The sequence below is a fragment of the Alosa alosa genome, chromosome 16 (assembly GCF_017589495.1).
Source record: "Alosa alosa isolate M-15738 ecotype Scorff River chromosome 16, AALO_Geno_1.1, whole genome shotgun sequence".
In the NCBI taxonomy this organism is placed as follows: Eukaryota; Metazoa; Chordata; class Actinopteri; order Clupeiformes; family Clupeidae; genus Alosa; species Alosa alosa.
In genome coordinates this window covers 28,314,921-28,342,043 of record NC_063204.1, presented here as the reverse complement: position 1 = coordinate 28,342,043, position 27,123 = coordinate 28,314,921, and the positions used below count along the sequence as shown (strand labels likewise).

The window sequence follows — 27,123 nt, the reverse complement described above, 5'->3', positions numbered from 1 at the left end:
AAATATCACTATATGGCCCCAGCCGTGGCGCAACTGGCTGGGGCACCTGCACCGTACGCCGGCGACCCGGGTTTGATTCCCGCCCCGTGGTCTTTTCCGGATCCCACCCCGACACTCTCCCACTCACTTCCTGTCATTCTCTACTATCCTGTCAATTAAAGGCATAAAAGGCCAAAAAAATAAATAAAAAAATATCACTATATTTGATATTGCATCTGCCATAGTATAAATGGATAAGATCATTAACACCCTTTCTCAGATCTCCAATGTTCAACATCTGAAGATTTAGTATGGGAAAGTGAGGATGATGATCCCTTTGGTTGAAGTCGGTATTTCTGTTCAGTACAGGCTGCCCAGGTGCAACAATTTGGTTTATATTATGCAGTCGGCTGCAACAGAAACTTTGTTTTTGTGTTTAGGTTGTACCCAGACATGTCAATACCCCTGTCCTGGGGCATACTCAAGTTTAATGCATATATAATTTTTACATCTATTTAAAACAGACATGGAAAACTTAAAAATTCAGTGTTCTACAATGATAAAAAAAAAACCCTGGCATTTCAAGAAAAGTCAATTTAAGAAGTAAAACTGAAACCCCAATTCCCAACGCTTTAAGATGAGTCTTTTGACTAGATAATACACTTCAATAAAATGAAGTATTCCATCATGGCTATTGTTCTCTTCACAGAAAAACACCCTGCTCTGCTCAAAGGTCAACAAACAGCTGAGTCACAGCCAAAGACCATACTTCCAGTGTTCTCCTGTTTCCAACATGTCTCGTTGCATTCCAAGGGATACAACCTCTGCCCTCTCCCTTGGCCTTCTTGCAGCTCATTTCAGTTAGTCTGTGACGAGTAGCAAAGGAAAGCCAACCCAAAAGAGAGAAATACGAAGAAAGGACACAGGTCATGTTACATTTCTACATACTGGCACATTGCAATATTCATACTGCCAAAGTCTAGTTAGTTTGGAACACTGTTTCTGTTGATTAATACCTGCATAGGTGCTTAGTGGCCATTAGCTTACAGCTGTTGGTGTGAAACATGGTGATGGGTGGATGTAGTCTCCACCATGTCTGATTGGTTGATCCCCTGTAGCTGTGTGGGTTCTCACTAATAGCTACCCCCAAATAGGATATTGTGCGCACACCCCCTCAACCCAACACAATCTCAACACAAGCTTTCTGAGTCCTTTTTGCGACCTCAGAGTCCCCTCCCAAGAAAAGTGCAACCTGTGGCTCAATCACATCAGAGCAAAGACTTCAAGGCATATTTGTTGTCTCTGCTTTCCCAAACATTGTTTTTGTCTTCTCATTGGTCCTTGCCTTCTCCCAGCTCCAGAATGTTGTCTAATTGGGTTGTGGGGTTAACCTCCCTCATGGGGGAGGAGTTTTCCCCCTCAGCAACCAGCTCCTTGTTTTTGTTGTTACTCTCCTGCGTTCAGCGTTTATCGGGAAGGCAAGAGAAACAAAACAAAAACAAAACATGAGCTACAGCTTGAAAGAATTTCCGCTACCTCCTTAAACTAGTTGCATCATTTGACTTCTGAGGGTTCTGTTCTCTTAGAAAAAAAAAAAGAGACTAAACCTTTTATGTAGATTCTCCATTACCTCACAAATGATGTCTCTTCACCCTCCAGAACAGACAAACTACATCTGAAAGAATAAAAGAAAGAGAGCTTTTCCAAACCTGTTTCCTGTAGACGCAACAGGTGGCGATAGCAACCATGGACGCCTCTCCCACAAATCCAGCCAGCAGTGCCGCTACGCCCAGTGTGGCCCCATGGACTCTGCAAAACAACACGGCACTGATAAACATCTTACCTAGAGGCTGAGGATAACCGTTTCCTGTACACAACACTACTGCTATACTTGCTCTATGATTGTGGGTCCGTGCTATGGGGATTTTGTTGATTCTGGTAAAGGAGCTGAGGGGTATTTCACAAAACCTATTTTTTTAAATGAATTAAGCTGGGATTTTTGGTTATCCTGGATGAATTTAGCCTTGACTTGGTTTCACAAAAGAGATGGCACATAAGTTGCCATGGGGATTTATTCAAAATAATCCCATCTTAATCCCTTATCTAGATTTTGTGAAATACCCCTCAGGTTGACAGCCAGGATTAGTTAATTCTAATGATAAATATGTTGTCTTATTGGTTCAGCCAGCTGTCATTCAAATCAGACCTCCATGTGATTTGTTTGAGAGCTTAATATACTATTGGCTAAATGTATTTGCTCACAGATTGTCTGCCTAATACCATAGGGTTATCATTTTAATTGTATTTTTCGACATTCTAATAGTCGTTATATATATTAACATATAGTCGTTGTTTGCTTCTTTTGTTGATATAGCCTACATTTGATGAATAGTCTACTGTAGTAGCCTAGCTGATTGGAAATGGAGAGCAATTTGTCAAAGGTGTTTTCAATTAATTCTATTATAAAGACAATATAATATAAAGTAGTTGGTCATACTGTATGCGTATCTGTACAGTGGCAAGGGCTTTTTTTAATGATGTAGCGTGTCTAAATGAGGAGCCCTCACACGTGGGCGCAAACGTAAATTTGCATTCAGTTGGTCCACCACGCCTACTCTTGCTGTTTTATAGAAATAGCCGTTCCCCGTTCAAAAAAGAAAACGTTTACTTCACTGTCTATATCAAAAGTGGTTGTTCACTTTGAGTGTGAAATACCCCTCAGGTCATCACATTGTTACCTGAATAAGCTTCCCCATAAACAACCTTTCCCAGAACATGAATGAAATCCCATCACACCACCCCTTTAAGAGTACATCATTGTGTCAAAACCATAATCAGAATGTCTTCATTTCATCTCAGGGAAATCACCTACATTTCCGTTTAAGCTTATTTGAATTGAGCCCAGAAGGAATATTGTGAAGTAATTTTTTTTTAAAAAATCACACAGCGCTGATACAAAGGGAATCTGTATCAGGTCATCATGTTCATCATGGTGTGTATTTGGTTAGATGATTATAGCAGTGGTTGAAAGTCCATTAGCAGCATATTGCATTTTGAAAGCTCCAGGCCTCCGGGCCTTCAGCCCTTTACAGTTTTAATGTTAACGGATTGGCATAGATACCCACTTTATGGTCTGGTTATGTGCATAACAACATACATATTTCTGTGGGCACAGAAACCATAATGTTAGTCTACCCTAAAGATGTCAAGTAATGTAAAGATGTTGGAGGTTTCAACATTACAAGACCAAACACAGCAGTGCATATTGCGGTGGTTTGTGTGTGCATAAATATATACCGTGTACATTACTTCTGCTCCCTGCAGCAGCTATTTAACATTGCTTTAAGAGAGAACTCAAGAACGTAAACAAAGTCCTTTTGGTGCTAACCACACTGTGCGGTCATGTTTGACCTATACTCTTGCATTTGGATAAAGTTCCTCCTACCCGGAGGAGGACTACAGAAGGAAGGTGGAACAGAAGTTGCAGGAGAACAACATGAAGGAGGCATGGGACAGCATGAAAATTATAACTGGCCTGAAGAGCAGCAGCTCTGTGGAGGGGGACCTGGACAGGGCGAACTAGTTGAACCACTTCTACAACAGGTTTGACTGCCCTGCTCCAGCTCCAATGGCAGTGGTCTGTCCACCACCCCCGGCTGACTCAGGCACTGCTCTCGTTTGCGTGCCTGCCCTACCCCCACCTCCCACCCTCCCAGTCTCTCCGGCTCTGCATCCTGGTGAGACCCAACGACCTAAGCCACCATCACCTCACGCCCTGCCCCCGCCTGACGCCTCCTTGCCTGTGCCTGTTGAGGCGTCCACGACTCTGGCAGCCTTGACAGGCACATCAAGGAGGTGGTCATCCCTCAGCCCCAGCCCCCACCACCACACCCCCTCAATAACAGTGCAACACTCACCTCCACCATCACAGGCTATCGTACCCCCACCATCACTGGATATTGCACCCCTCCCCCACATGGCGATCACGATCAATGAGGCGACAACGACCTCAGTCAACAGCCATCAGACACATAGATCCCAGATGCACCCCTCCCCTTTCCCCTTACACCCCCATCATCACAGCAAATCAAGTAAGAGCTAAAGAAGCTAAAGTCAAAGTCAAAGTCAGCTTTATTGTCAATTTCTTCACATGTTCCAGACATACAAAGAGATCGAAATTACGTTTCTCACTATCCCACGGTGAAGACAAGACATATTTGACCAATTTTAAGTCCGCAGACAAACATAACATTCAAGTAAACAAAAAAGTAAGTAAATAAGTAAATAAGAGGGCACATATAATAATGAAAAAATAAGAGCAGCAAAATTTTGTCCAAATTGTGCATAGACAGTCAATAAAATACTAGTGCAAATACTGTAAAATACTATAAAATACTGTTTGACCTAAGTAATAAAGAAAGTGGCATAGTGGTACGTGGCAAGTTATGTAAGAGCAGCAGAAGTGTTGTGTTTTCAGGACAACAACACCAAGTTGTAAAGTGTACAAGTGTGCAAGTGTTCAAGTGTGCAGGTGGAGTAGTGCAGGCGCCATTTGTGGGTCCAATGTCCAGGATGTTATGTAGCTGAGGGTGGAGGGGGAGAGGGGAGGAGAGAGTTCAGCATCCTTACAGCTTGGTGTATGAAGCTGTTGGTGAGTCTGGTAGTCTTGGAGCGCAGGCTTCTGTACCTCTTCCCAGAGGGCAGTAGATCAAACAGATTGTGAGCGGGGTGACTTGCATCACTCACAATTTTGGTCGCCTTGCGGGTGAGGTGGGTGGTGTAAATGTCCTTCAGGGAGGGGAGTGAAGCACCTATGATCCTTCCAGCTGTGTTCACTATGCTGCAGGGCTTTCCTGTTGTATTCAGTGCAGCTTCCGCCCCCACACAGCTGATACAGCTGGAGAGGATGCTCTCAATGGTGCCTCGGTAGAAATGTGGTCATGATGGCTGGTGGAGCACTTGCTCGCCTGAGTTTTAGGAAGTACAGGCGGCGCTGAGCTCTCTTAAGCCAGTGATGCAGTGTTGGTGGTCCAGGAGAGGTCTTCACTGATGTGCACCCCAGGAATTTGGTGCTGCTTTCTCTCTCACCACCACAGCACCGTCGATGGTCAGTGGCAGGTGTTGGGTGTGACCTCTCCGAAGTCAACAACAATCTCTTTGGTCTTGCTGGCGTTCAGCAGGAGGTTGTTGTCCCTGCACCACGTGGTCAGATGGTCGACCTCCAACCTGTATTGAGTCTCGTCGCCCTTGGTGATGAGACCCACCAGAGTTGTGTGTCGCCAGCAAATTTCACTATGTGATTGTTGCTGTAGGTTGCAGTGCAGTCATCGTCCAGCAGGGTGAAGAGCAGCGGACTGAGCACGCAGCCTTGGGGGCCCCTGTGCTCAGTGTGATGCTGCTTGAGGTATTGTTGCCAACACGCACTACTTGGGGCCTCTGACAGAGGAAGTCCAGTAGCCAGTTGCAGAGGTAGGTACTGAGTCCCAGTTTGTCAAGTTTGCAGATGAGTTGTTGTGGTATTATGGTGTTGAATGCAGAACTGAAGTCTATAACAGCAATCTCACATATGAGTCTCTTTTTTGGGCTGGGTGGAGGTCAGAGCAGATTGCATCCTCTGTAGACCGCTTGGCTCGGTATGCAAACTGGAAGGGGTCCAGGGTGGGGGAGAATGGCTTTGATATGTGACATGACAAGCCGCCAAAGCACTTCATGATGATGGGTGTCAGTGCCACAGGGCGGTAGTCATTGAAGCAGGATGGAGCAGTTTTCTTCGGCACAGGTATGATGGTGGCAGCTTTGAAACATGATGGGACGATGGCTTGCTTCAGGGAAGTGTTAAAGATGTCTGTGAAGACATCCTTAAGCTCCCCTGCGCAGTCCTTCAGCATCGCCCTGGGATGTTGTCTGGACCTGTTGCCTTACGGGTGTTGATAGCAGCAAGTGTCCCTCTTCACGCTGTCGGCAGAGAGGCACAGGGGCTGCTCATGTAGAGGGGATGGGTCTTCTGTGGGCAGGTGCTGTTTTGTGCTTCAAAGCCGAGCAAAGAAGCGGTTCAGGTTGTTGAGCAGAGGGATGTTGCTCTCACAGCTCTGTGGCGCTGGGCTTGTAGTCCGTGAGGGCCTGAATGCCCTGCCATAGGCTTTGTGAGTTCCTGCTGTCTTTGAAGTGGGTGGTTATCTTGTGAGTGTATTCCTTTTTGCTTCCTTGATGCCACGGGACAGGTTGGCTCTCGCTGTTTTCATGCCAGCTTCATCCCCAGCTCTGTAGGCTTTGTCTCTGGCCCTCAGCAGCCTGAGGGACATCCCCTGTCAGCCATGGCTTCCAGTTAGCCCGAGTGATGATGTCTTTTGTGTGGGTCACATCATCGATGCACTTGGTGATGTAAGAGGTTACAGTGTCTGTATACTCCTCTATGTCTGTCCGGTTGTTGTAAGTGGCTGCCTGCTTAAACATTTCCCAGTCTGTTGTGTCAAAGCAGTCTTGAAGAGCATCGGAGGCTCCCTCAGGCCACACTTTTACCTGCTTACGAACCGGTTTGTTCGCTTTTACCCTTTGTCTGTATGCGGGCATTAGCATAACAGTGATATGGTCTGAAAGTCCAATGTGGGGGAGGGGGGTGGCTTTGTATGCTCCTTTGTGTGTAGTGTAGACCAGGTCCAGGATGTTATCTCCTCTTGTTGGAAAATCAACATGCTGGTGTAGCTTTGGAAGTACAGTTTTTAGATCAGCATGGTTAAAATCTCCAGTGAAGATGGTGAAACCGTCTGGGTGTGCCGTCTGTTGTTCACTGACAGCCTGGTACAGTTCACTAAGAGCCGCGTTCTTATCGCTGTTGTTGTTGGTAGGCGGGATGTATACTGCAACTAGCAGAATCGCAGTAATTTCCCTTGGCAGGTAAAAGGTCGGCACTTTATGATCATAAACTCTGCCAGTGGTGAGCAGTGTTTGCATACTACTACAGTGTCCCGCACCATTCGTCCACGGATGTAAACACAGATTCCTCCTCCTCGCGATTTACCTCCCTTTACAATGGCCCTGTCTGCTCGATAGCATGCTAGCTGCCCAGTTGTACAGCAGAGTCCGGAATGTTGTCATTTAACCAAGTCTCAGTGTAGACGAGCACACAGCAGTTACTTACTGTCCGGTTCGTTGATCTCAGCAGTCGTATGTGATCCATTTTGTTGTCCAGTGATCGTACATTTGCCAGGAGAATGGATGGTATGGCTGGGCGAAGTTAGGCTAGCCGCTAGCCTGGCCCGACGCCCGCCTCAGCTTTGCCCCTCTTCTGCTTCCTCGCGACACCGCTTCCGGCGCTTTCTTTCGGGGGAGGAGTAGCAGGCGAAGTCCGGTGTTGTTGCAGGCCGGAGTAGTCCGAGTTCCTTTAGCGCCTCTGTTGCAAAGTCCAGAACGCTGCAAAACTTGCTTTTGCAGATGTCGATTAAAAACTGCCTGCTGTACTTGTGTAGTACGGCGTAGTAAGACAAGACGAACACGTAAAACTTCGACAAACACTTTTTAAACGAACAAAACACCGTGCGGTTGGGACACAGAGAGAGGTCGCTGCGGTGTACGCGCCATCATCTAAAAAGATGTACACACATTGAATGTTGCTACACAAACTAAAGAAACTGCACACGAATAAGGCAGCGACAGACTGTGTCCAAGGCTACTCAAGGCATGTGCTGCTGAACTGGGGGAGCCACTGAAGCACATCTTCAATCTGAGTCTACACCTTGGACAAGTTCCAACACTGTGGAAGACATCATGTCTCACCCGTCCCTAAAAAGCCACATCCTAGTGAGCTTAATGACTACAGACCTGTCGCTCTAACATCACATGTGATGAAGACAATGGAGCGATTGGTTTTAGGTATGCTCAGACCCCAGGTACGCCATGCACTAGACCCGTTACAGTTTGCATACCAGGAGAAAGTGGGCGTGGACGATGCCATCACTTATCTTCTACACAGGACACATTCTCACCTAGACAAGGGGAAAAGTGCTGTGAGAATCATGTTCTTTGATTACTCAAGTGCTTTTAACACCATCCACCCCCTCAGACTAGGAGACAAGCTCTTGTAGATGGGGTGGACGCTCTGGTACACCTGGTAACCTGGATTACAGATTACCTGACTGAGCGACCACAGTTCATCAGACTAAAGAACTGTCTCTCTGACACTGATCAGCAGCACCGGAGCGCCACAGGGAACTGTGCCCTCTCCAGCCCCTCCCTGTTCACCCTGTACACATCTGACTTCTGCATGTGGCATGACTCAGTGTCGTAGCAGAAGTTTTCTGACGATACTGCAATTGTGGGGTCTATCAGGAACGGGCAGGAGGAGGAGTACAGGAGCCTGGTGGAGGACTTTGTGCAATGGGGCAAACTCCATCATCTCCAACTCAACACTTCAAAGACCAAGGAGATGGTGGTGGATTTCCGCAGGTCTAAGCCCACTCTGCTACCAGTCTCCATTGATGGGGTCAATGTCGAGGTGGTAAGCACCTACAAGTACCTGGGTCTCCACCTTGACAATAAACTGGACTGGTCAGCCAACACTGACGCACTCTACAAGAAAGGGCAGAGCAGGCTGTACTTCCTGAGGAGGCTGTGCTCCTTCAATGTGTGCAGCAAGCTCCTCAGGATGTTCAACCAGTCTGTTGTTGACAGCGTCCTCTTCTATGCAGTGGTATGCTGGGGAGGAAGCACAAAGAAGAAGGATGCGGGGCGACTGGACAGGCTGGTAAGGAAAGCTGGCTCTGTAGTGGGAGCTGAACTGGAGTGCATCACTTCAATATCTGACAAAAGGACCCTGAACAAACTGATCAACATCTTAGACTAGGGCTGGGCGATATGGCTGAAAACTATCACGATATAAGTATTTCATATCGGTCGATATCGATAATTATTGATTTTTTTTTAATCTATTTCAGATAAGGACCAGAAGGGAAAAAAGTTCAATTTAAAAACACTTTTATTTTAAACTTAACCTGATTTGAATCACCTCAGTTATCAATCAAAGCAAACAGAGAAAAGAAATAGCAACACAATCATGAAAAACACTCAAATAAATAATTGTGCACATAAGTCTGAATGAGCAGCACTGGTTAAAGCCTGGAAATATTGTAAACAAAGTAATTTGCTAGTTTATCATAGTAAGTCTACTGCAGTGTTTCCCCTACAGTGTATTTAACAGCGGCGCAGCGCCGCCGCTGGATTTTCAGCGCCGCTGCAACATAATATCACGAGATTCACTTAACACACTGTAAAAGCACAACGGCCAACGTCATCTCGAAATTGTTTTCTGAAAGTCTTGAGTAAGTTAAGCACATCAAATCCGCACTTAGCCTCTCATTATTCAGGACGTATATGCGGCATGATGTGTCAGGTGATTACAAGCCCAAAGACAAGTCTGCAGCCCATATGGCTAGCCTACGTTCTGCACACGGTTACATTGTTTAGCTATCCGACTGATGGGGTCGTGCTCCGCCACAGTGTAGCCTATGGTGTCATCGTTCACTTGTAGGTTACACAATAAATAGCCTACTTATAGGCCTGGTGACAATAAAAAAATGATATTAGTTATATTTCATCAAAAGCTGTTTGTATGCCGTGAATTCTTGTAGCCTATGCCATATGTTAAGCTTGAGCAATTCCTCTGATCCAAAGCCTGCTTTGACACACTGACACTAATGTGAAACATGCATCCTCCTCTCTAGCCTACATCAAATAAAAGAAACCAATTCATGATTACCAAATGAATTTAACATGGGGAAACAAGTTTGTTGCGATTTAGCCTACTGTTGTGATCGCGGTTCTTTCTGCTGATTGGATTTACGTCCGGTGTCGTCAACTCTGAGAACTCTTGCTCCGGCTGACAATTTTATCCAGAGAGCTGATTTCCCAAAGATGAGCCTCCATCAACATTCAACGACAAATTATTAAAACGTAAGTAATGCAATAGAGTAAACCAATGTGCTACAAGGTGTATGGTCTTAACGTTAATTGTAGCCTAGACTTGTAGCGTTAGCGTGGGGCTACATGTAATGTTTGCATGGGAAAGCTAGGCGAACACAGTCTAGGCCTGTTTAAACTTTCTGATAGTTAAAGGAAATATGAGCATATGTTGGCATATCACGTATAGCCTAAATTCTGTCCACTTAGCTATAATAGGCTATCACAAACAGACCTTTTCACGTTTGCGGCATTAGACATAGGAGCCTACATTCTCTTATCAGAAAGACGTGTTCTCATAACTTCAGCGTTCTCTTGACGGTGAGACGAACGGTCGCACTTCAATCAAGTAGCCTAGGTCCTTTTCGAGTTAATTGTGAGTGAGTTGTATGGTAACTGTGGGAGTGATGTAGAAGAAAAGTGAGTATTTACTTTTTATCGTGGGTTTGTTGTTTTGGGACTGAGAAATAGACTACAAGGAGAGCATCTGGCTACGTGCATGCGTGTCAGCATTAATTGCCCCCCAACAATTCAATTCAATTACCAAAGAGCCTTAGAGATGTTCTTTGAAAAGCCCAGAAAAATTAAGTGCTCGCAGATTGGGCGTGGCCTTTGCCATTAAGACCAATTTAAATAAATTGTAAATCTTTTTCTGGGTTGTGCCATTTCATTTTTCTTCTATCATTTTTAACCAATAATGTAAAAGAAAGCTGAAAATGTCCACAAAAGAAACATGAAGGTATGATAAAAAAAATAATAAAAAAAAGTGCAACACCCAGTAATAGCACCGCTGCTGGAAAAATTTCTAGGGGAAACACTGCTACTGGTTAGAATGTTCAGTTTCCCCACGTGTGTTTAAGTTTAAAATAAATACTTTTTCTCCTTGGGACAGGCCCGTTTGAGTCTTGGAAAATACTTTTCCATTTGCATCGGGATTGAGTTGATTATTTAGCAGTCAATTTGAATGCAACAGTTTTGAACAAATTCATGCAGCGTGCTAATGATGCTAACCGGATTTAATAGCAATTCAGTCATCTTGCACGATTGTGAATGTTTGGATTACATGCGCATGCTGAGGAGGGATGCACCTAGCGAGAGAAAGAGAGAGAGAGAGAGAGCGCGCACAGGGTAAGGACTCATTGAGAGTCTGTGTTAAGGTAGGCCTACTTCTATCGTCTACTCTGGTAGAGTTGCACATACTAGCTACAATGCAAGATATATTTAGCCTATTTATTTATGGACAACGTAAGGCGGGAGGTGTGTGTTGCTTTTAATTATCGAATGTTCTATCGAACGCATTTTTTATTGATATCGATTACATGTCTATTGCGATACATATCGCTATCGTTTTACCGCCCAGCCCCATCTTGGACAATGAGTGTCATCCACTCCACAACACTATTGTTAAGCAGAAGAGCCTGATCAACTGGAGACTTCGCTCACTGCCTTGCACAACAGACAGACTGAGGAAGTCATTCGTCCCCAGGGCCATTGAACTGTTCAATGCTTCACTTAAGGGAAGAGGAGAAATAGACTTCTCCGCATAGTCTATCTGCCTCTCCACCACCTCCATGTCTTGAACCGTCTGTCCACTAGCCACTTTTTACGACTGTCTTCTGCCATAGATAGATAGATAGATAGATAGATAGGATAGGATAGTATTCTTGCACTGTTTGACTTACTCATTTGCACCATCACCATGACACTCATTCACACAGAGCACCTTACCTTACGCACAGAGAATCACAGGCTCAGTCCCTGCCTCAGTCATTGCAAGCACATCTTGTTTGATTAATCACCCACTATGTGGATACGGTTTTTTTAGAATTGTGTTATTTAGTATAATTTGTATTTTCGTATATTTAGTATATATTTATCTTCTACTGTCCTTATTGCTTAGTTGTGTTTTTATATTATTTACTTTTAATTACTTTCTGCTGTTAGTGAATGTGTGTGTGTTGTCTGTATGCTACTGTGACCTTGAATTTCCCCTGGGGATCAATAAAGTATCCATCATCTACCCTACTTCAGACATGTGAGTGAATCATAGCCGATCTCAATATTGCCTCACTGACGGTGCTGTGCTATATTTAAAAGATTTCCGAAAATGCAGCAGTCATGCATTTTGTGACTTAGTCACTTCATGGGTCAAAGTTCCATCCACTGATTCACTGACACACTTCCTCCGTTTCAGCTACTGTAAGCCTATCCTATGAGAAAGGGACTCCCAGCAAGAAACGCGCAAACGCACACTCACCCCATATAAGGAAGTACCACAAGGCCGATGATCAGGACTCCAATGCGAAGCACAGAGCTGGGTGTCAGGACAAATGTTTTCTTCAGCGTCATGAGCCAGCCTGTCAAGCAAGCACGGACACACACTGTGGCACACACACACACACACACACACACACACACACACACACAGAGAGAGCATTAAATAAACCCTTTCATCCTTCCAAATACTACATGCATGCTTCCCAACTATCATAACATCCAGTCTAAAATATATTTGTCAATACCGCCTTACCTGGCAGGGGGAAAAAGGAGAAGATCCTCAGAGGGGTGACGCAGAGTCGGGCAAATGACGCATCGACTCCAATAATGTTCACCAAGATGCTCTCCGATACTCCAGGACTCCAGAACAATATGAAACACATCTGGATAATGCAGAGCAAGATTCACCCATCATGCAATTGTGTTCCACTGATTGAGCCTTGTTAAATTACAACCCCACCTGTTTTTACCATGCAAGAAATGGGGATGTAATGACAGCATATCTGGATCTGCTTAGTCTAGGTCAGTGTTTCTCAAACACACCACTCCCACCTTAACTAATATTAGGAGGTAGTGGTACGCTTATTCAAAGTCTGTCCGCGTCTGTGCAAGAGAAACAGAAACCACTCGAGCTGCACAGATAACGTTGATTGGCTGTAGATAACAATATTTAATATAACAAAATGGATTCCTGCAACCGTCCATAAAAAAAGACCATAGAGACCGGATAATCCACTGTATAGCACTGAGCATTGTATTTAGTCAGATTCAACCTGCTCAAAAGTGACAGTATCCTAATCATTCTTTCTCTTTTGGAAAGATATCCAGATCAGTAGTTGATGCTACTTACCATAATCAAAAGCTGGTGTGTTCTCGAACATTCAAATAAAAAAAGAAAAAGCATGTAAATATTTTCCCAATTTGCCTACCAGTGTATGATGGGTTCATGAGGAAAACTTTGCAATGCAATGGCCAAAGTCTGCCCCCATATAATTGCTGCCGTTTTGGGTAGTATTTCTCATGCAAGAATTCAACCATGATGAGTAACGCAATTAAACCATTGTAATTGCATTGGTAAATTTTACCTTAAGCAATCCTCTGATGTGCTGATTTCACTGAAGTTTTTCTGTGAACGTTTCACAACTACTGGAAATTTTGGATTCATTAATTTGACAGATTGTTAGCAGCTGGCATAGACATAAGACCACAGACCAATTACTAGGTAAACAAATTTGTTTAGTGAAAACAATGTTGTTAACACCGTCAGATCATGTTGACCGTCAACACCATAATTAGATAGGAGGTTGTATCCATACATACCTCTATAGATTCGTACATGTAAAATATATACATACATACTTCTAATTAGTCATAGCATAATGTTTTTTCGTTTCAATTCTGCATCATGTTTTGTCTGATGTCTCAAAAATGACCGTTGCTGTGGGGAAAATGTTGAGTACAAAAAAAAAAAAAAAGGCATAAGCTAGAGCCAACAAATGTGGTCCAAATTCAAACTGTTCATTGCTTCCCACAAAAATACAAAGGTCTCATTTCACAACCCATCACTTCACATCACCACAAAATCACCGAACAATTGTCTCTGCATTCCACTGTCTAAAACAGAGCCTTTGCGTGTATGAGTGAGTGTGTATTACTGGATGCAATCTTGTTTCATCTGCTCTAGGGCAACTTTGTATGTTTGTGTACCTGCGTGCACACTTGAGCTTGCCTTTCCCAGGCTAAAGTTTGTGTTTTTACAGGTGTGTTGGGGACATGTTACAACAAAGCCAAACAATGTTTCAACAATCTAGGACTGGACCCAACCTCTCACTCGCTTCTCTCTCTCTCGGGCTGTCTCTCTGTGTGGCTGGACTGAGCGTGCTCTGAGCAGCCATGGAGGACTGTGATTGGCAACAGGCCCTGCCCTCTTGTTTACCATGCCGTGCAGCCACATCTGGCAACCTGGGTTTCTCGATCCCCACCCACTGCCCCAGGCCCCAGCCACCAACATCCTGTTTTTGAAGCGTGAAAAACTGTTTCGACAAACACAATTACAGCAGCAGTGCTCTTCAGAGCCCCAGAATGCACTCAAGGTTGTTGTTGTTGTTGTTGTCGCTGCCATTTGGTTTCTATCTTCTACCTCTTTCTCTCATTTCATCGGAGGTCAAAAACAAGCACAGAGCTCAAAAGAATGCAGGGAACTGGGTGGACTGGTGGTTTTTAGTTAATAAATCCATCAGGGGTTACACAGACTCATCTTCATTTCATGTGGGAAGACAGTCAGGCTGGTTTTGCCAATACTCTGCATAATGCAACCACAAGTGCACTCACGCATAAAAGACTGAGGGACCAAAACACAATTACAATTTACCTGTTGACACATGGTTTTGAGTCATGTACACACACAACCGCTTTTCCTTGTGAATTCCTGTTTTATGAGGAAAACTCTGTGAAACAGCTCATGGAAAGAGGAGAAGGGAACAATTTTACGCAATATATGCCCTCAAGTGACAACCACTTGGTACGTTTGGCACAAGTATAGCTATGGTGACAATCCCACACTGTGCATTATGAATTGTGCTGGAGCAGAGATGCTTTCAAAAACATTACACCTTCTTGTTTTTCTCCCGTCAACCCTAACCATGCAGCAGAAATGTGACCTGCATTCTTTTAAATACACAAAACAGACCTGTCATGCTGTCTGCTCTGCAAGCTTCAAAAAACACCGTTCAGCAAGTTCTTGTTTTGAAGTGTAAAAGATTTCATCTCCAGTTAGTAGAGATGCAAGACTGCACCTCTGTGTATTGAATTGGCACATCATAATAATCTCACACAAGCCTCTATATGCACAAGTAAAATCTTTAACATACAATATAACCTGACCCACAGTGATCTTAAACTTCAAGTCTGAGGGACAAGTGTATTCTCTGCCACATTTATTCCCAGCCATTTTACCAGCTGCACTCATCTCTGCCAGTACCTGTCCAAACCTACACTGTGTGTGCCACCCCATGATGGGACAATCCAGAGGCATGTCCTGACCCAGTTGAAGGGCGTCAAACATGCAGCAACATGTAGGCTAATACCTTTAGGAAACAGGGGAAACAAAACTGCTCTGGCAAGTTATAGAAGCCTCAGGACCAACTCAACCAACGCCCTCTCCATCCCTACTGCTAGGGCTGCTACTCCACCACTGCTCGGTGGGTTTCAGAGACTGTTGTTCCACTCCACTATGGACAAGGCTTGAGTCAGACACCAGTAGAACACAACATCCAGGCTGAAGTCATTCTGCACGGCTATAAGCAGACATAACCGACCATGCCATGCTCACCAACAAGATTTCAGGTGTGATCAGCAGAAAGTTTACCAACCACTCCAGATCAACGACTGTCAGGTGGAAAGGGTAGAGAGTTTTAAATATCTTGGTGTTCATATTTCCGAAGATCTGACTTGGAGACTTGGTGATTCACTGGTGAGAAAGGCATGCCAGCATCTTTTTCACCTTAGACCATAGACTGTAAAAAATAGGCCTCAGACACGTGAAGTACTTTAGGCAACATCAGCAAAGAACTTTTACAGAGCCACCATTGAAAGTATTATTACTGGGAATATAACAGCTAGGTATGGAAACAGCACTCAGCAAGACTGTAAAGCCCTAAAGAGAGTAGGGAACAGCTGAATGTACCACCAGGAGTCCACTACCCAACCTGGAGAACATGTACTGCACATCAGGAGAGCGAAGTCCAGAGTAAAGAAAGAGATCCCAGAATTGTATGTGACCAATACATTTGAACTGAATTGAATTGAATTGTTTTCTTGTATATCTGCAAAGGCCTTCATCCAATAATGCTTACAGTGCAGTAATTGTGGCCAATCGAAACGATAAGGGCTGACGTGCCCAACAATTCCTGTTCTAGGAGTTCAGATTCAAATACACAGCAGGAATGCTGTGTACATGAGGTACTTCACATTCAGAGAACTGTGGAGAGAGAGAGAGAGAGAGAGAGAGAGAGAGAGAGAGTTGGTTTGCCTGGTTCATCAAATCAGAACAAACTAAACTGCAGACAAGCATTCTGCTCCAATGACAGCCAGTACTCAGGTTCCCCTGCGCTTCGCACAAAAAAAAACAAAAAACACTTGTGACATAATGAGTCACCGGCTGGCACGTCAAGCATGTTCCCCTTTGGCAGGCATGGCGCAGAGTGCCAGCATATGCCTCAGATCTCCTGGATGTCTGCTGTGGAACTTTCCAGGTCCAACCCACCTAAAGAGGCCTTTTGTACATGAGATCTGACCTGTGCATATACATTGTAGCAAGCAAATTCCAACTTCCCCTTACAGAGCTGCCTATAGTATGGTATATGTATGAAGTATGGTAGCTCTGCTCTTAGCAACAGTTATATGGTAAGTAGAGTAGATGTTTTTGTTTATTTAAGAGACCACAGTTACTGTACAAGGAGAGGATCCAGCTGAAGTGACAGTGGGCCATACTAACTACTGTGGAACAGAGCTTACCGTGACTGAAATCAGGAAACAGCAGAGGATGAATCTGTTTATGTGAGATCTGGTGACTGAGACGTCACCAGTCCGCTTGTTGGTGGGATTGTTCTGTCGGAAAGAAATAAACAGCCATTCTGTGTTTTTGGTAGAGAAAAACTTGATTAAGAGAAATATAACTAAATATTCATATTATCTTCAATATTCATAATATTGAAGAGAATTGCACAATGACAAAACATCTGGTCATCTCCTGGGGCGCCGAGATGCCTAGGAGGAAATGTGGCTAAGAAAATCCCAACTTTACCTCCACGGCTTAATTAGATGCTTAATGTGAACTGATGACAAGCAGAGTCCTGTGGTAGAAACCACCATGCAGTGGAAATTTACCAAGATGGTTATCATATTTTCCTGTCTTGAGTTTGAGCTGAAAATGACTTATAGGTAGCCACTCATTGAGTCACAGGTGCCACTCACAGTCACATAAGTGTTTAATCCTGCAATTAACAATTTGATCACAAGCATCGATTTTATTTTTTTATGGCGAAGGTTGATTTCGAATGCCTCGGAACTCGGGAGCAATGCCAATAGGATAATAAGGCTTATCTGAAACTTCATTACATTCCAACGACAGATGAAGGACATGGCGGTTCACCTTGTCAAAAGCGGGGTAGAGAGCCCGAAGTTCAGTTAGCCATCCGTAAGGCATGTGGCCCACTGGGTACGTGGCGGTGAGGACAGCAACAGCCTACACACACACACACACACACACACACACACATCAATGAACACCAGCCATTGACCAGCCATTGTGAGGCTCCCTCTCAGAAAGTGAAGCAATAACAGACCTGAGTAGACTCCTCACTTCCGTTGAGGTCACGAGACACAAAGAGGTTAACAACTGGCCTGCTGATCCTCTGTGTGGCCAAGATGAGGGCCAGCGGCCACCAGAAATTCAGCATCTTCCTAATGGTAGCATCCCCCTGGAGAGAGCCAGCAGGCAAAGATACAAACTCAATTACCATTCAGGTTCATTCTTGTCCTCTGTGCAACAAAACATAACAATAGACCTTACAAAAGCTCTGTAATCTAAGGGAAAGCAAAAGACAGTCTGGCACTCCCAAATTTGCGACTTCGTACACCAGCAGATAAAAGACCAAGAAGCCCGAACCAAGAAGACAAAAACGATCACCAGTCTACACAAAAACTAGTCATAGTTCTTCAAAGCAGTAGATTTTGGTATTGTACCCCAATTTCGATGCTACTGGAGTCAGGAATGTTTTCATGGACGTTGCAGTAGTAGCCCATTCCCACGATGGTGAATCGTACCAGTCCACCCATGTAGAGCGACAGGATGGGGATGAGGAGAGGCTCTACACACTCAAAGTTACTGTGGAGCAGGATGGCGACAAATACAATCTAACCAGAAGAAGACATCAGTTAGTTGCACCGCCACCAACATATAAACACAATCAACCAAATGTGTTGGTGGAGAGGTTGAGTTGGACAACACAAATTATATAATTTACAAAGACAAAGTTCACCTGTGTAACAACATCTGATATGGAGGCTGAGCCAACAAGAAGGCTGTGTTTGTGCTTGAGGAGAATACCAGCATGGATCCACGCCTTTAAAATAGAGAACAGTTTCACACACAATAACCCAGGATTTAGTCCATAAAATACCTAATAACAAGGATTCCATCCACCCAATTTAAAATAGTATACTTTCAATCACGACCGTAATCATAGTATAGTTATGATCAATTATGCTGGCAGAATTTCAAACTCTTGCACAGGTTTTGACATATGGAGCTATACTTTAAGGCTAAAGCAGGACCCAGGTAACTCACCATGGCATCCAGAACTGGGAACAGTGACAAAAAGAGGAAAGCCCGCCTCGTCTTGTTGCCCACGGATTCATCCACATGGTGTAGCTTATTAATTATGTAGTACCCAAGGTCTGTATAAGCTAGATTGAGAGTAGTCAAGGAAAAAATTAAAATACAGTAAAACCGTTAAAATACAGTTAAAATGTGTACAGTAAAATTGGGTTCTTCCTCAGGAAACAGAAAGGACCTAAAAACAACTCAGACTTATTTAAAATTAGTCACAAGTCAGTAAACATTTCCACCACAATGTCCACCAGAACCACAGTCAAATGGGTTAACATCTGGTTTACATTACTCATAAAGCAGACATTCACAGAGAATTGTCTTGTTGTTTTTGGTTCACACTACTTGCTCTGTTCCAAAGGGCAATTGGGACTCTGAGCCCAGGCAGTGCATTCAGGTAGCGTCTTTGCGTAGGTTTGCTGACATAAGATCAGTTTGACTTGCTGCCTTCCAAGTAAAGAAAAGTCAGATACACAGTGTCTGGACCAGGGCTCCCACTCTGTGAAGCGTGATGAATAAATCTCTCCTACACACTCACTTCTTCCTGTCTCCTGGTCTATTTCTTACTAGTTAGAGCCCTCTCTCTGGTGTTACTATTTCCGTTTTAAAAACACCCACACATACTATTGGGGGAAAAAGAAAAACCTCAAACAGGTCATTACGCTCACTCACACACCTACCAATGAGGATGTGCAAAACAAAAGCGATGGTGCCCGCAACGCCCATGCAGAGCAAAGCCTTGAGCCGGTCCCGTCTGCTGTTCGTCAACACCAACCCCACATTCTTGAAGTCACTCATTGGCCCGGTGAAGAACTTCATGAGAGAGTATGCCAGCCCATAGCTGGCCAGCATGTCCACTCGATCCTCCTTTACTGTGGCAATGCCCCTGTTCAGAGCCTGCGGGGACAAGCACAGATGCCACTGGAGTGAGGAAGCTAATCCAAGAGAAAATACTTCCTGTAGCTAGTATCAGATTATGTGCTTCAAGATCAGTCTTTTTTATCTTCAATAACTCTTGCTTGTCCATATAAGTATAAACTCAGTTTAATGTAATAATTAATGGTAGATTACCACCATGAAGACTATATGGGATTCTAAGCATCTACAGAATCTGAATTTGAGGTTGAGTTAGTTGACCTTGGAAGAATGATCTCACTAAGAATCTCATCATTTTCTTTCCTCTAAGCTTCGTAAAGTTCTTCCTGCCTGTCTGCTTCAAGAAACCCTTAACATACAGCAGGTAAACTGTCTGTCTCTGAACACAGGTTCTCAGATCAATGCTGTTGGATTGATGCAAATGTTTATCACAGGAACTGGATTTCGGTTTCATCCCAGCAATAATTCATTCAGTTCTATGAAATAAAATGCTGCCAACTCTAAAAACTGGTCTTCTTCCATCAAGTCTCTGCTAATATTGCATCCGTTTGATAATACAATCAACTTGAATGGCATCATCATGCCACTGGTGTCACCTCATGTGGCATGCAAACGAAAAATATCACAGTGGGACAGATGTGAGGTCATCTGGGAGTCCATGGGAATGAGTCCAATGTAGAACTCTAACACTCAAGGAACAAACAATGAGTGACCAGTACAATTGTTCAAAACACGCCTTAGCCAAAACTAATGTGATGTTCAACACGACACGGTTTAAGATAAAGCGACAGTCACTTGCTGGCACATTTTTTTGTATCAAGTCACCAGAATGATGAATGCACAACCTCACTTCCTGCTCTTGCCATGGGTGACTGCGAGAATATTATTTCCATTTCCCATAAGATTTACTTTACAACCAAACACAGCTACAGGAGCACAATGAGCAAGGGGAGGCCTATTTTTAAACCCTCAACCGGCTGTTATGCAAGCTTAATCCTTGGTCTCTCTACACCTCGCACTGCCGTTTAATTGGACCTCTTACCCTTCACTGGACCGGCAGACTACCAGCAGAAGACAATGAATGTCAGGCTGGCCCAGAGGTCAGTGAGCACTGCTATACACTACAGTCAGTGCTGCTCAAGTTTCCTCTCTGCCTAATAAAGTCACTTCAGCCCAGGTGGGACATGACTTTCATTTCTTTAAGTAAAAGCTAATGAAAGGGAAACTCATCAGATGTCACTTTAGGCAGACACTACAGAACACTGTTGTGATTGTTTGCTCATAACAAGGGGAAATGCCGAAGTTCAGCTGGCAAGACTCAAGTCCCACTCAAGTGAAATTGGTGGTTAAGGACATCAGACAAACAACAGAACCCCAAGAAAAACTAAACCTATGAATGAACTGTCATTGATTGGTGTATATTTTCCCTCACTTGAATGGATAAGTATGGTTCAAAAACATGCCACATTCACCAAGGGCCCTTCTCCCCTTCTTTCATGCAAAACTCACCAACAAAAACAATGACTTAGAAGGGTGGAGTATGGAGCTGTGAGGATGTACAAATAAGGCAACAGTTGTAATTGTATCAGGGTACTGTCGCTCTAAAATGACTAAGGAAACCCCACAAAATGCCTAAATAAAAGTCTCCCCTTATTCTCCTGCCTAAATTTAAATGTGCCGTCATTGAGTTAAGAGCTGTTATTTATAGTGCTGTCTGTGCCAGAGCCCAGGGAAAAATTAGCACTGGAGCCGTGTTGCTGTACCTCAGTCAGAGTACCAGGATACACAACGTCCCCTAAACTAAAGTAAACAAGAACGTAACATGGTTAACATTAAAAGACAATATGTAAAACGTATCAGCCAGTCAAAATCTATGACTCATTTCCTTAGTAGTAGTAGTAGTGCTAAACATGATGAATAACTAGGCCTACACCTGAAAAATTAAGCTCAGCTACATCTTAATCCACCTGCTTACCAGAATGATAAGCATTTAACGCTAAGCAGCAAAATGTGCCTCGAGACATACATATACAGCGGGAAAATAAGTATTGAACACGTCAACATTTTTCTCAGTAAGTATACTTCCAATGAGGCTATTTGCATGAAATTTCCACCAGATATTACAATTAACTTATAAGATAATCCACCCATATAAAAAAAATCCAAACATTAAAGTCCATATGTAGAGTTATGTGTAATAAAGTGGAATGACACAGGAAAAAAGTATTGAACACGCCTGCTGAAATTTTTTTAAAAACTTTGTGGAAAAGCCTTTATTCGTAATGACAGCTTCAAGGAATTTCCTGTATGACGAAAACTAATCAGTCACAGTATTCTGGTGTGATTTTGGCCCATTCTTTTAAACAGATAGTCCTTTAATATTGAAGATTCCAGGGGTCCCTCTTGTGAATCCTGATCTTTAGTTAACTTCTAAAACTGTTCACTTGGATTGAAGTCAGGGCCTTGATTTCCTTTCTCTGAAACCAATTGAGAAAGTTTCCTTTGCTGAATGGTTTGGATCATTGCTGGAAGGTCTAGTCACGTCTCATCCTCATCATCCTGGTGGATGTAAAGATTCTCCTGGAACAAAATGACTCCATTCATCATTCCTTCAACTGTATAAAGTATGCTAGTACCATGAGATGACAAATAGCCCACACCACGATGCCACCACCTCCAAACCTCATTTTGGTATGGTATTTTTAGGGTGATGCACAGTGCCATTTCTCCTCCAAATATGCTGTGTAGTATGACATCCGAAAAGTTCAATTTTGCTCTCACCAGACCAGAATACATTCTCTCAGTATTTCATAGGATTGTCCAAATGTTGTGTAGCAAACTTTCAACAAGGTTTGACATGTTTTTCTTCAGCAATAGAGTTATGCGGGATGAGCGTGCATAGAGGCCATGGCGGTGGAGTGCATTACCTATGATTTTCTCTGTAACAATTGTACCTGCTGCCTCCAAGTCTTTCTGGAGCTGGAGTGGTCCTTGGATCTTGGGCTACTATTCTGACTATCCTTCTGACTTACTGGTCAGAAATCTTGCAAGGAGATCCTGTGCATGGCCAGTTGTTGATGCAGTGATGTTCCTTCCACTTGCAGATAATGGCTCCAATACTGCTTGCTGGGTGATTCAGAAGTTTTGAAGTGCATCTATAACCAGTTCCATTGATATGTTTTGCAATAATAAGGCAAAGGTCTTGGGAGGGCTCTTTGCTTTTACCCATTATAAAATGTTTCTTGTGTGACACCTTGGTAACAAAAAAACTTTTTATAGCCCACCAGTATGTACTAACCCAGTTTATATCAATTTGCACAGGAGGGATAATTTATCTTAAATACTTATAGATTCCAGTTTGTTCCTTGCAATTCCTGGCCTTTGTGTACTGATTTTTCTTAGCGTGTTCAATACTTTTTCCCTGTGCCATTCCACTTTTTTACTCATAACTCTACTTTTAGACATTAATGTTTGGATTTTTATATATGTGTGGATTACCTAAGTTAATACTAATGTCCGGTGAAAATTGCATGCGAACAGCCTCTCTAGAAGTATACTGTAGTATACTAAAAAAAAATGTTGATGTGTTCAATACTTATTTTCCCCGCTGTAAAGGTGCTGGTCATATTGAATGGAATTACTGAAATAAATCATATATATATATATATATATATTTTAGGGTGTAACGGTACACAGAAGTCACCGAACCGTGACTTCTGTGTCCCGCTACACCCCTAGTGTGTATATATATATATATAAAATATATACTCACCGAACCGTGACTTCTGTGTACCGTTACACCCCTAATATATATATATACAGCCTGAAGTGTGTAAGATGTAGGCTAAACAGTACAATAAGTACCCACACTCAAACTGATCTTAAAGAGACCAGCGGATCCTCTAACTCTTGTGGGTCGCACCTTAGTGCTGCCATCTCTGACTGACTGACTCAACCGACTACCTGACAAAAAAAAAAAAAAAAAAACATAGGCGCCAATCAGAGCTTCAGAGCTAAGGCAAGGCTACAGATTAGCGTTAAGTGTCGCTAAAGAACTCCCATAACTCTCGTACGGTAGGCTACTTAACAGTAATTGCGCATGACATTAATTAATCCGCACACGAGTTTTATGTATTTTTATATCGTGTATTCTCCGTGTAAATTCATGCACCGAACCGTGACGCCCGTACCGTTTCGGTTCAATACGAATACATGAACCGTTACACCTAGGGTTGCCAACCGTTCCGTAAAATACGGAATCGTCCCGTATTTGCAAGGGAAAAGATGTGTTCCGTATTGAACTGATACGGAACGCATTTTGTTCCGTATTATTGAGAATCAACTTGTGCAAATCCATGACAGATCAGTATTAGAAGTTAGACTATGAACGAAAAATACACGATTTGTATGAAATAAAGGGAAACTTTGCTGCTGTCATTTATCCCTCAGTTTGTCTGTCATCACTATCCCAACAGAGAATGCACTTTTCGTTTGAGCCACTGCCAGTCACGATATTACGCTGATAGCGTGAAGTGAGATGACATGTCTTGTCATGAGTTTTACAGTGCATCTTTGCAAGATAAACAAATAGGCTAGCCTACTTGCTGCAGAATAGCCAAAAAAAGCCAGAAATAAAATAAGGCTTCACCAAATTCAGAGCTTCTGGAGCTGCTTGTGATGTTCAATATATTTTTTTCTATGACAGCATATCCGCCAGTTCAGTTTTCAGAGTTATTTGGTTTGAGTATAATAGGCTACAAACAGTTATTTCTTTATCAAGTGTTTTTGCATCGAAATGATTCTTGTTTTGCACCAGATAGAAAATGGGTAGGCTAGTGGCTATAGAATGTAGTATATTATGTGCACATTTTAGTAAATAATAGCTCACAATTTTGTAAAATGATGCACTATTTAGTACAATAATACATACATAATTTCAATACCCCATACACACACTAACTGAAGTGGATGCCGGTGTACTGAAGTGTATTATCGAAACCCCCAACCCTCGTTCCTTATTTTCATATCAGAAAGTTGGCAACCCTAGTTACACCCCTAATATACACACACACTGCTCAAAAAAATTAAGGGAACACTTCAATCATACACTGGAACGGTATTCTGAAACTGTTTGGTTCTGAGCACAAGTAAAACTTTTGAGGTGAGTGTTTTATTTTGCAAGAACTGTCAGGCATTCTGTGAATATAGTTTGAGAATGGAGAAAAGGGTGAAAGGGAAAAAATGTGTTTTAACAATTGTGGGAAACTGTAAGTGTTCCCTTCATTTTTTTGAGCAGTATATATACACAAGTTGGTTTGGATCCATGATTATACAGCAGCCGATGGGTGGTGATTAGGGACAAAAAAAGCCTATTGAACCATTTAAGATAAAGTAGTCATAAGATGCTATGAGATTACCTATGGACAGGGTGACAATAGAAGTCTGATGATGTGACAGGGTTGTGAAATACAGTGCAGAAGTAGCCTAGTCTAATTCATATTTTAGGATTTTTCATAACCACGAAAGGTAGCTTACTTTTCCGTTAGTCTTATTTTAACACGTGAAAACAAGACCTTTCAAGTAAGCCTATCTATTTTTTGTAAGGTTTGTTTTGATAATCGTGTCTGCGTGTGACCATAGCTCAACACCACCCTAAGTTTTGTAGGCAAGCTTTCCAAAGCTTGTTTTTAATAAAGGATGTCAACTGTATAATCGTTATAAGGCTAAAAGGTGGAACACGTTACATTTTAACTGCAGTGGTATCAATGAAGGAAAGATAGGCTAACATTTCCTGTAGGACGAACAGTTCATTTAATGATGATAGATTAGTTCATGGTGTTTTGATTTGATCCTGGCCACTCAAGACAGCATACATCAGCATTTTCTAAACAGATGCACAGTCAACAAAGATAACGGTAGAATTTACAAAGTGTCAACTTACCTGTTCCCCAAGGTCGATGGCTATGTTGGTGATAGCCAATGGCACCAGAAAACGGATGAGAGGCCAGTAGGACTTGAGAGATTGGGAGTCTACCATTATCTCACCTGAGAGATGGTTTGCAATGCATCGGCTTAAGCTTGTCGGTGTGCCGAATGGTTTTAAGTGCCGATTTTGGTCTTCACTGTTAGAATTAGGCTACTAAAGCCCAATGGTAGGATATATTCTTACCGACTTTGACGGGACGAAACAACTACCTCACATTCATAAGTTAAGTAGCTAGTTCACTTTTCTAGTAAACAACGCATGGAATCACATTACTCGAATCAACACCCGATTGTAGAAGACAGTTTCCCTAAAGTTCCTGCAGAGAGCTCTGCCATTGCTTTTCAATTACCGAGACGTTAAGTGCTATGAGCAGAAACCAACATGAAAGACACTGCGAAACGCCTAGGACTGTTCTCAGGACAGCTTTCACAGCATCTAAATGTTTCATGTGTCCGATGACATTTATCCCTCCTCAAGCACACGTGGGGCTACACTACACCAACCCTCACGTACGTCATAGCCTACTCTCCTCGTGCTGACAATTAAAGGGCCTTGAACTTCGAGTTTGAAGTTTTAGCCTACTTCATGCCATTCATACATATGCGGTGTAGCCTACAAAGATCTAAAAAATATATATTTTATATATTATTATAATATAAGTAAGTAGTATAACAACATCACACCAAGTATTTATTTACTAAGCAACTTTTTTTACTTTATTTCCTAAGCTACATTTGCTTCAGTGTTTGGTGCCATCTAGTGGTCCTTAACAGGTCATTCAGAAGCTTGCCATCAAGGGCAAGTTCAGAGTCAAAACGTTTTGCACAGTTCTGCTAAGGTTTCCTGATTGAACGCCATTTGGTTACAATGGTGTGCAATGATGGGCATCAGACTTTTAGAGTAGTTTTCTCTCATTTGGTGGGTATCTCAGAGGAGCTATCCTATCAGCAATAATGTGTATACTAAAACTGCCGTATTGAAGAGAAAGTGTGCACAGCTCACTTATTTACAGATGAAAGATTAAATGAAATTTTGAAAACAAAAGGAAACATATTAGGCCTACTAATTCTTGATCTCATCAAATTTGTGTTATGTCAATGGCCTTCTCAGGTGCACTTGCGCAATCAACGGAGCGTTCAATACACCACTGTTTATTTAAATTAGGCTACACACTTTGCAACTTTTTTGCCTGGCTTGAACTCAACCCAGTATTTTTTCATGATTTGTCAATAACCTGACTTTTGGCTAATTTTGTAAAAGCTTTTAAGAGAAAACGTTTCATTAAAAACTTTAAGACTAGGAGTACAGCAACATACAAAGCATTGTGAGTATGGGCCCATGCAAGGTTGTAAAAATTCTGGTAAAACAAATGTTTTTCTGACCAAGAACTACTGCTTAAATGGCTACATACACACACACACACACACACACACACACACATACACTGGCATTTCTGAGAAAAACCAATACAAAATCTGATTGGCAGGTTGAGTGAGGAAATTAGGAGCAAAGAGGAAATAAGAACTTATCCAGTTAAAAAGAGTCATAGCATAGCAGTTGTTTTTGGCTTTAATACTGATTACACAATCACACTGAACCATGGTAATCTGGCTACACATACCCAAAAGGGCCTATGTTTTTACATAAAACTTGCTAAACTGTG

The 27,123-nt window shown here is 42.7% G+C and overlaps 1 protein-coding gene across 2 annotated transcripts; it reads right to left on the bottom strand.

Annotated features, from left to right (window-relative positions):
* Nucleotides 1–476: 476 nt before the first annotated feature.
* Nucleotides 477–25,907, bottom strand: ankha (ANKH inorganic pyrophosphate transport regulator a). Of its 2 annotated transcripts, XM_048266071.1 has the most exons (13): nucleotides 25,416–25,907; nucleotides 19,279–19,495; nucleotides 18,557–18,675; nucleotides 18,249–18,332; nucleotides 17,953–18,123; nucleotides 17,553–17,687; nucleotides 17,360–17,452; nucleotides 16,723–16,815; nucleotides 12,461–12,590; nucleotides 12,188–12,311; nucleotides 1,689–1,788; nucleotides 1,325–1,433; nucleotides 477–845 (listed from the first exon to the last, which is right to left on the bottom strand). In XM_048266071.1, exons 1-13 carry the CDS (start codon nucleotides 25,509–25,511, stop codon nucleotides 841–843), a joined length of 1,476 nt encoding a protein of 491 aa, XP_048122028.1. In that variant the 5' UTR covers nucleotides 25,512–25,907; the 3' UTR covers nucleotides 477–840. The 2 variants fall into 2 exon arrangements, with proteins under 2 accessions (XP_048122028.1, XP_048122027.1); XM_048266070.1 differs by lacking the exon at nucleotides 477–845 and having other exon boundaries at nucleotides 1,164–1,433.
* Between the last annotated feature and the right edge of the window lie 1,216 nt (nucleotides 25,908–27,123).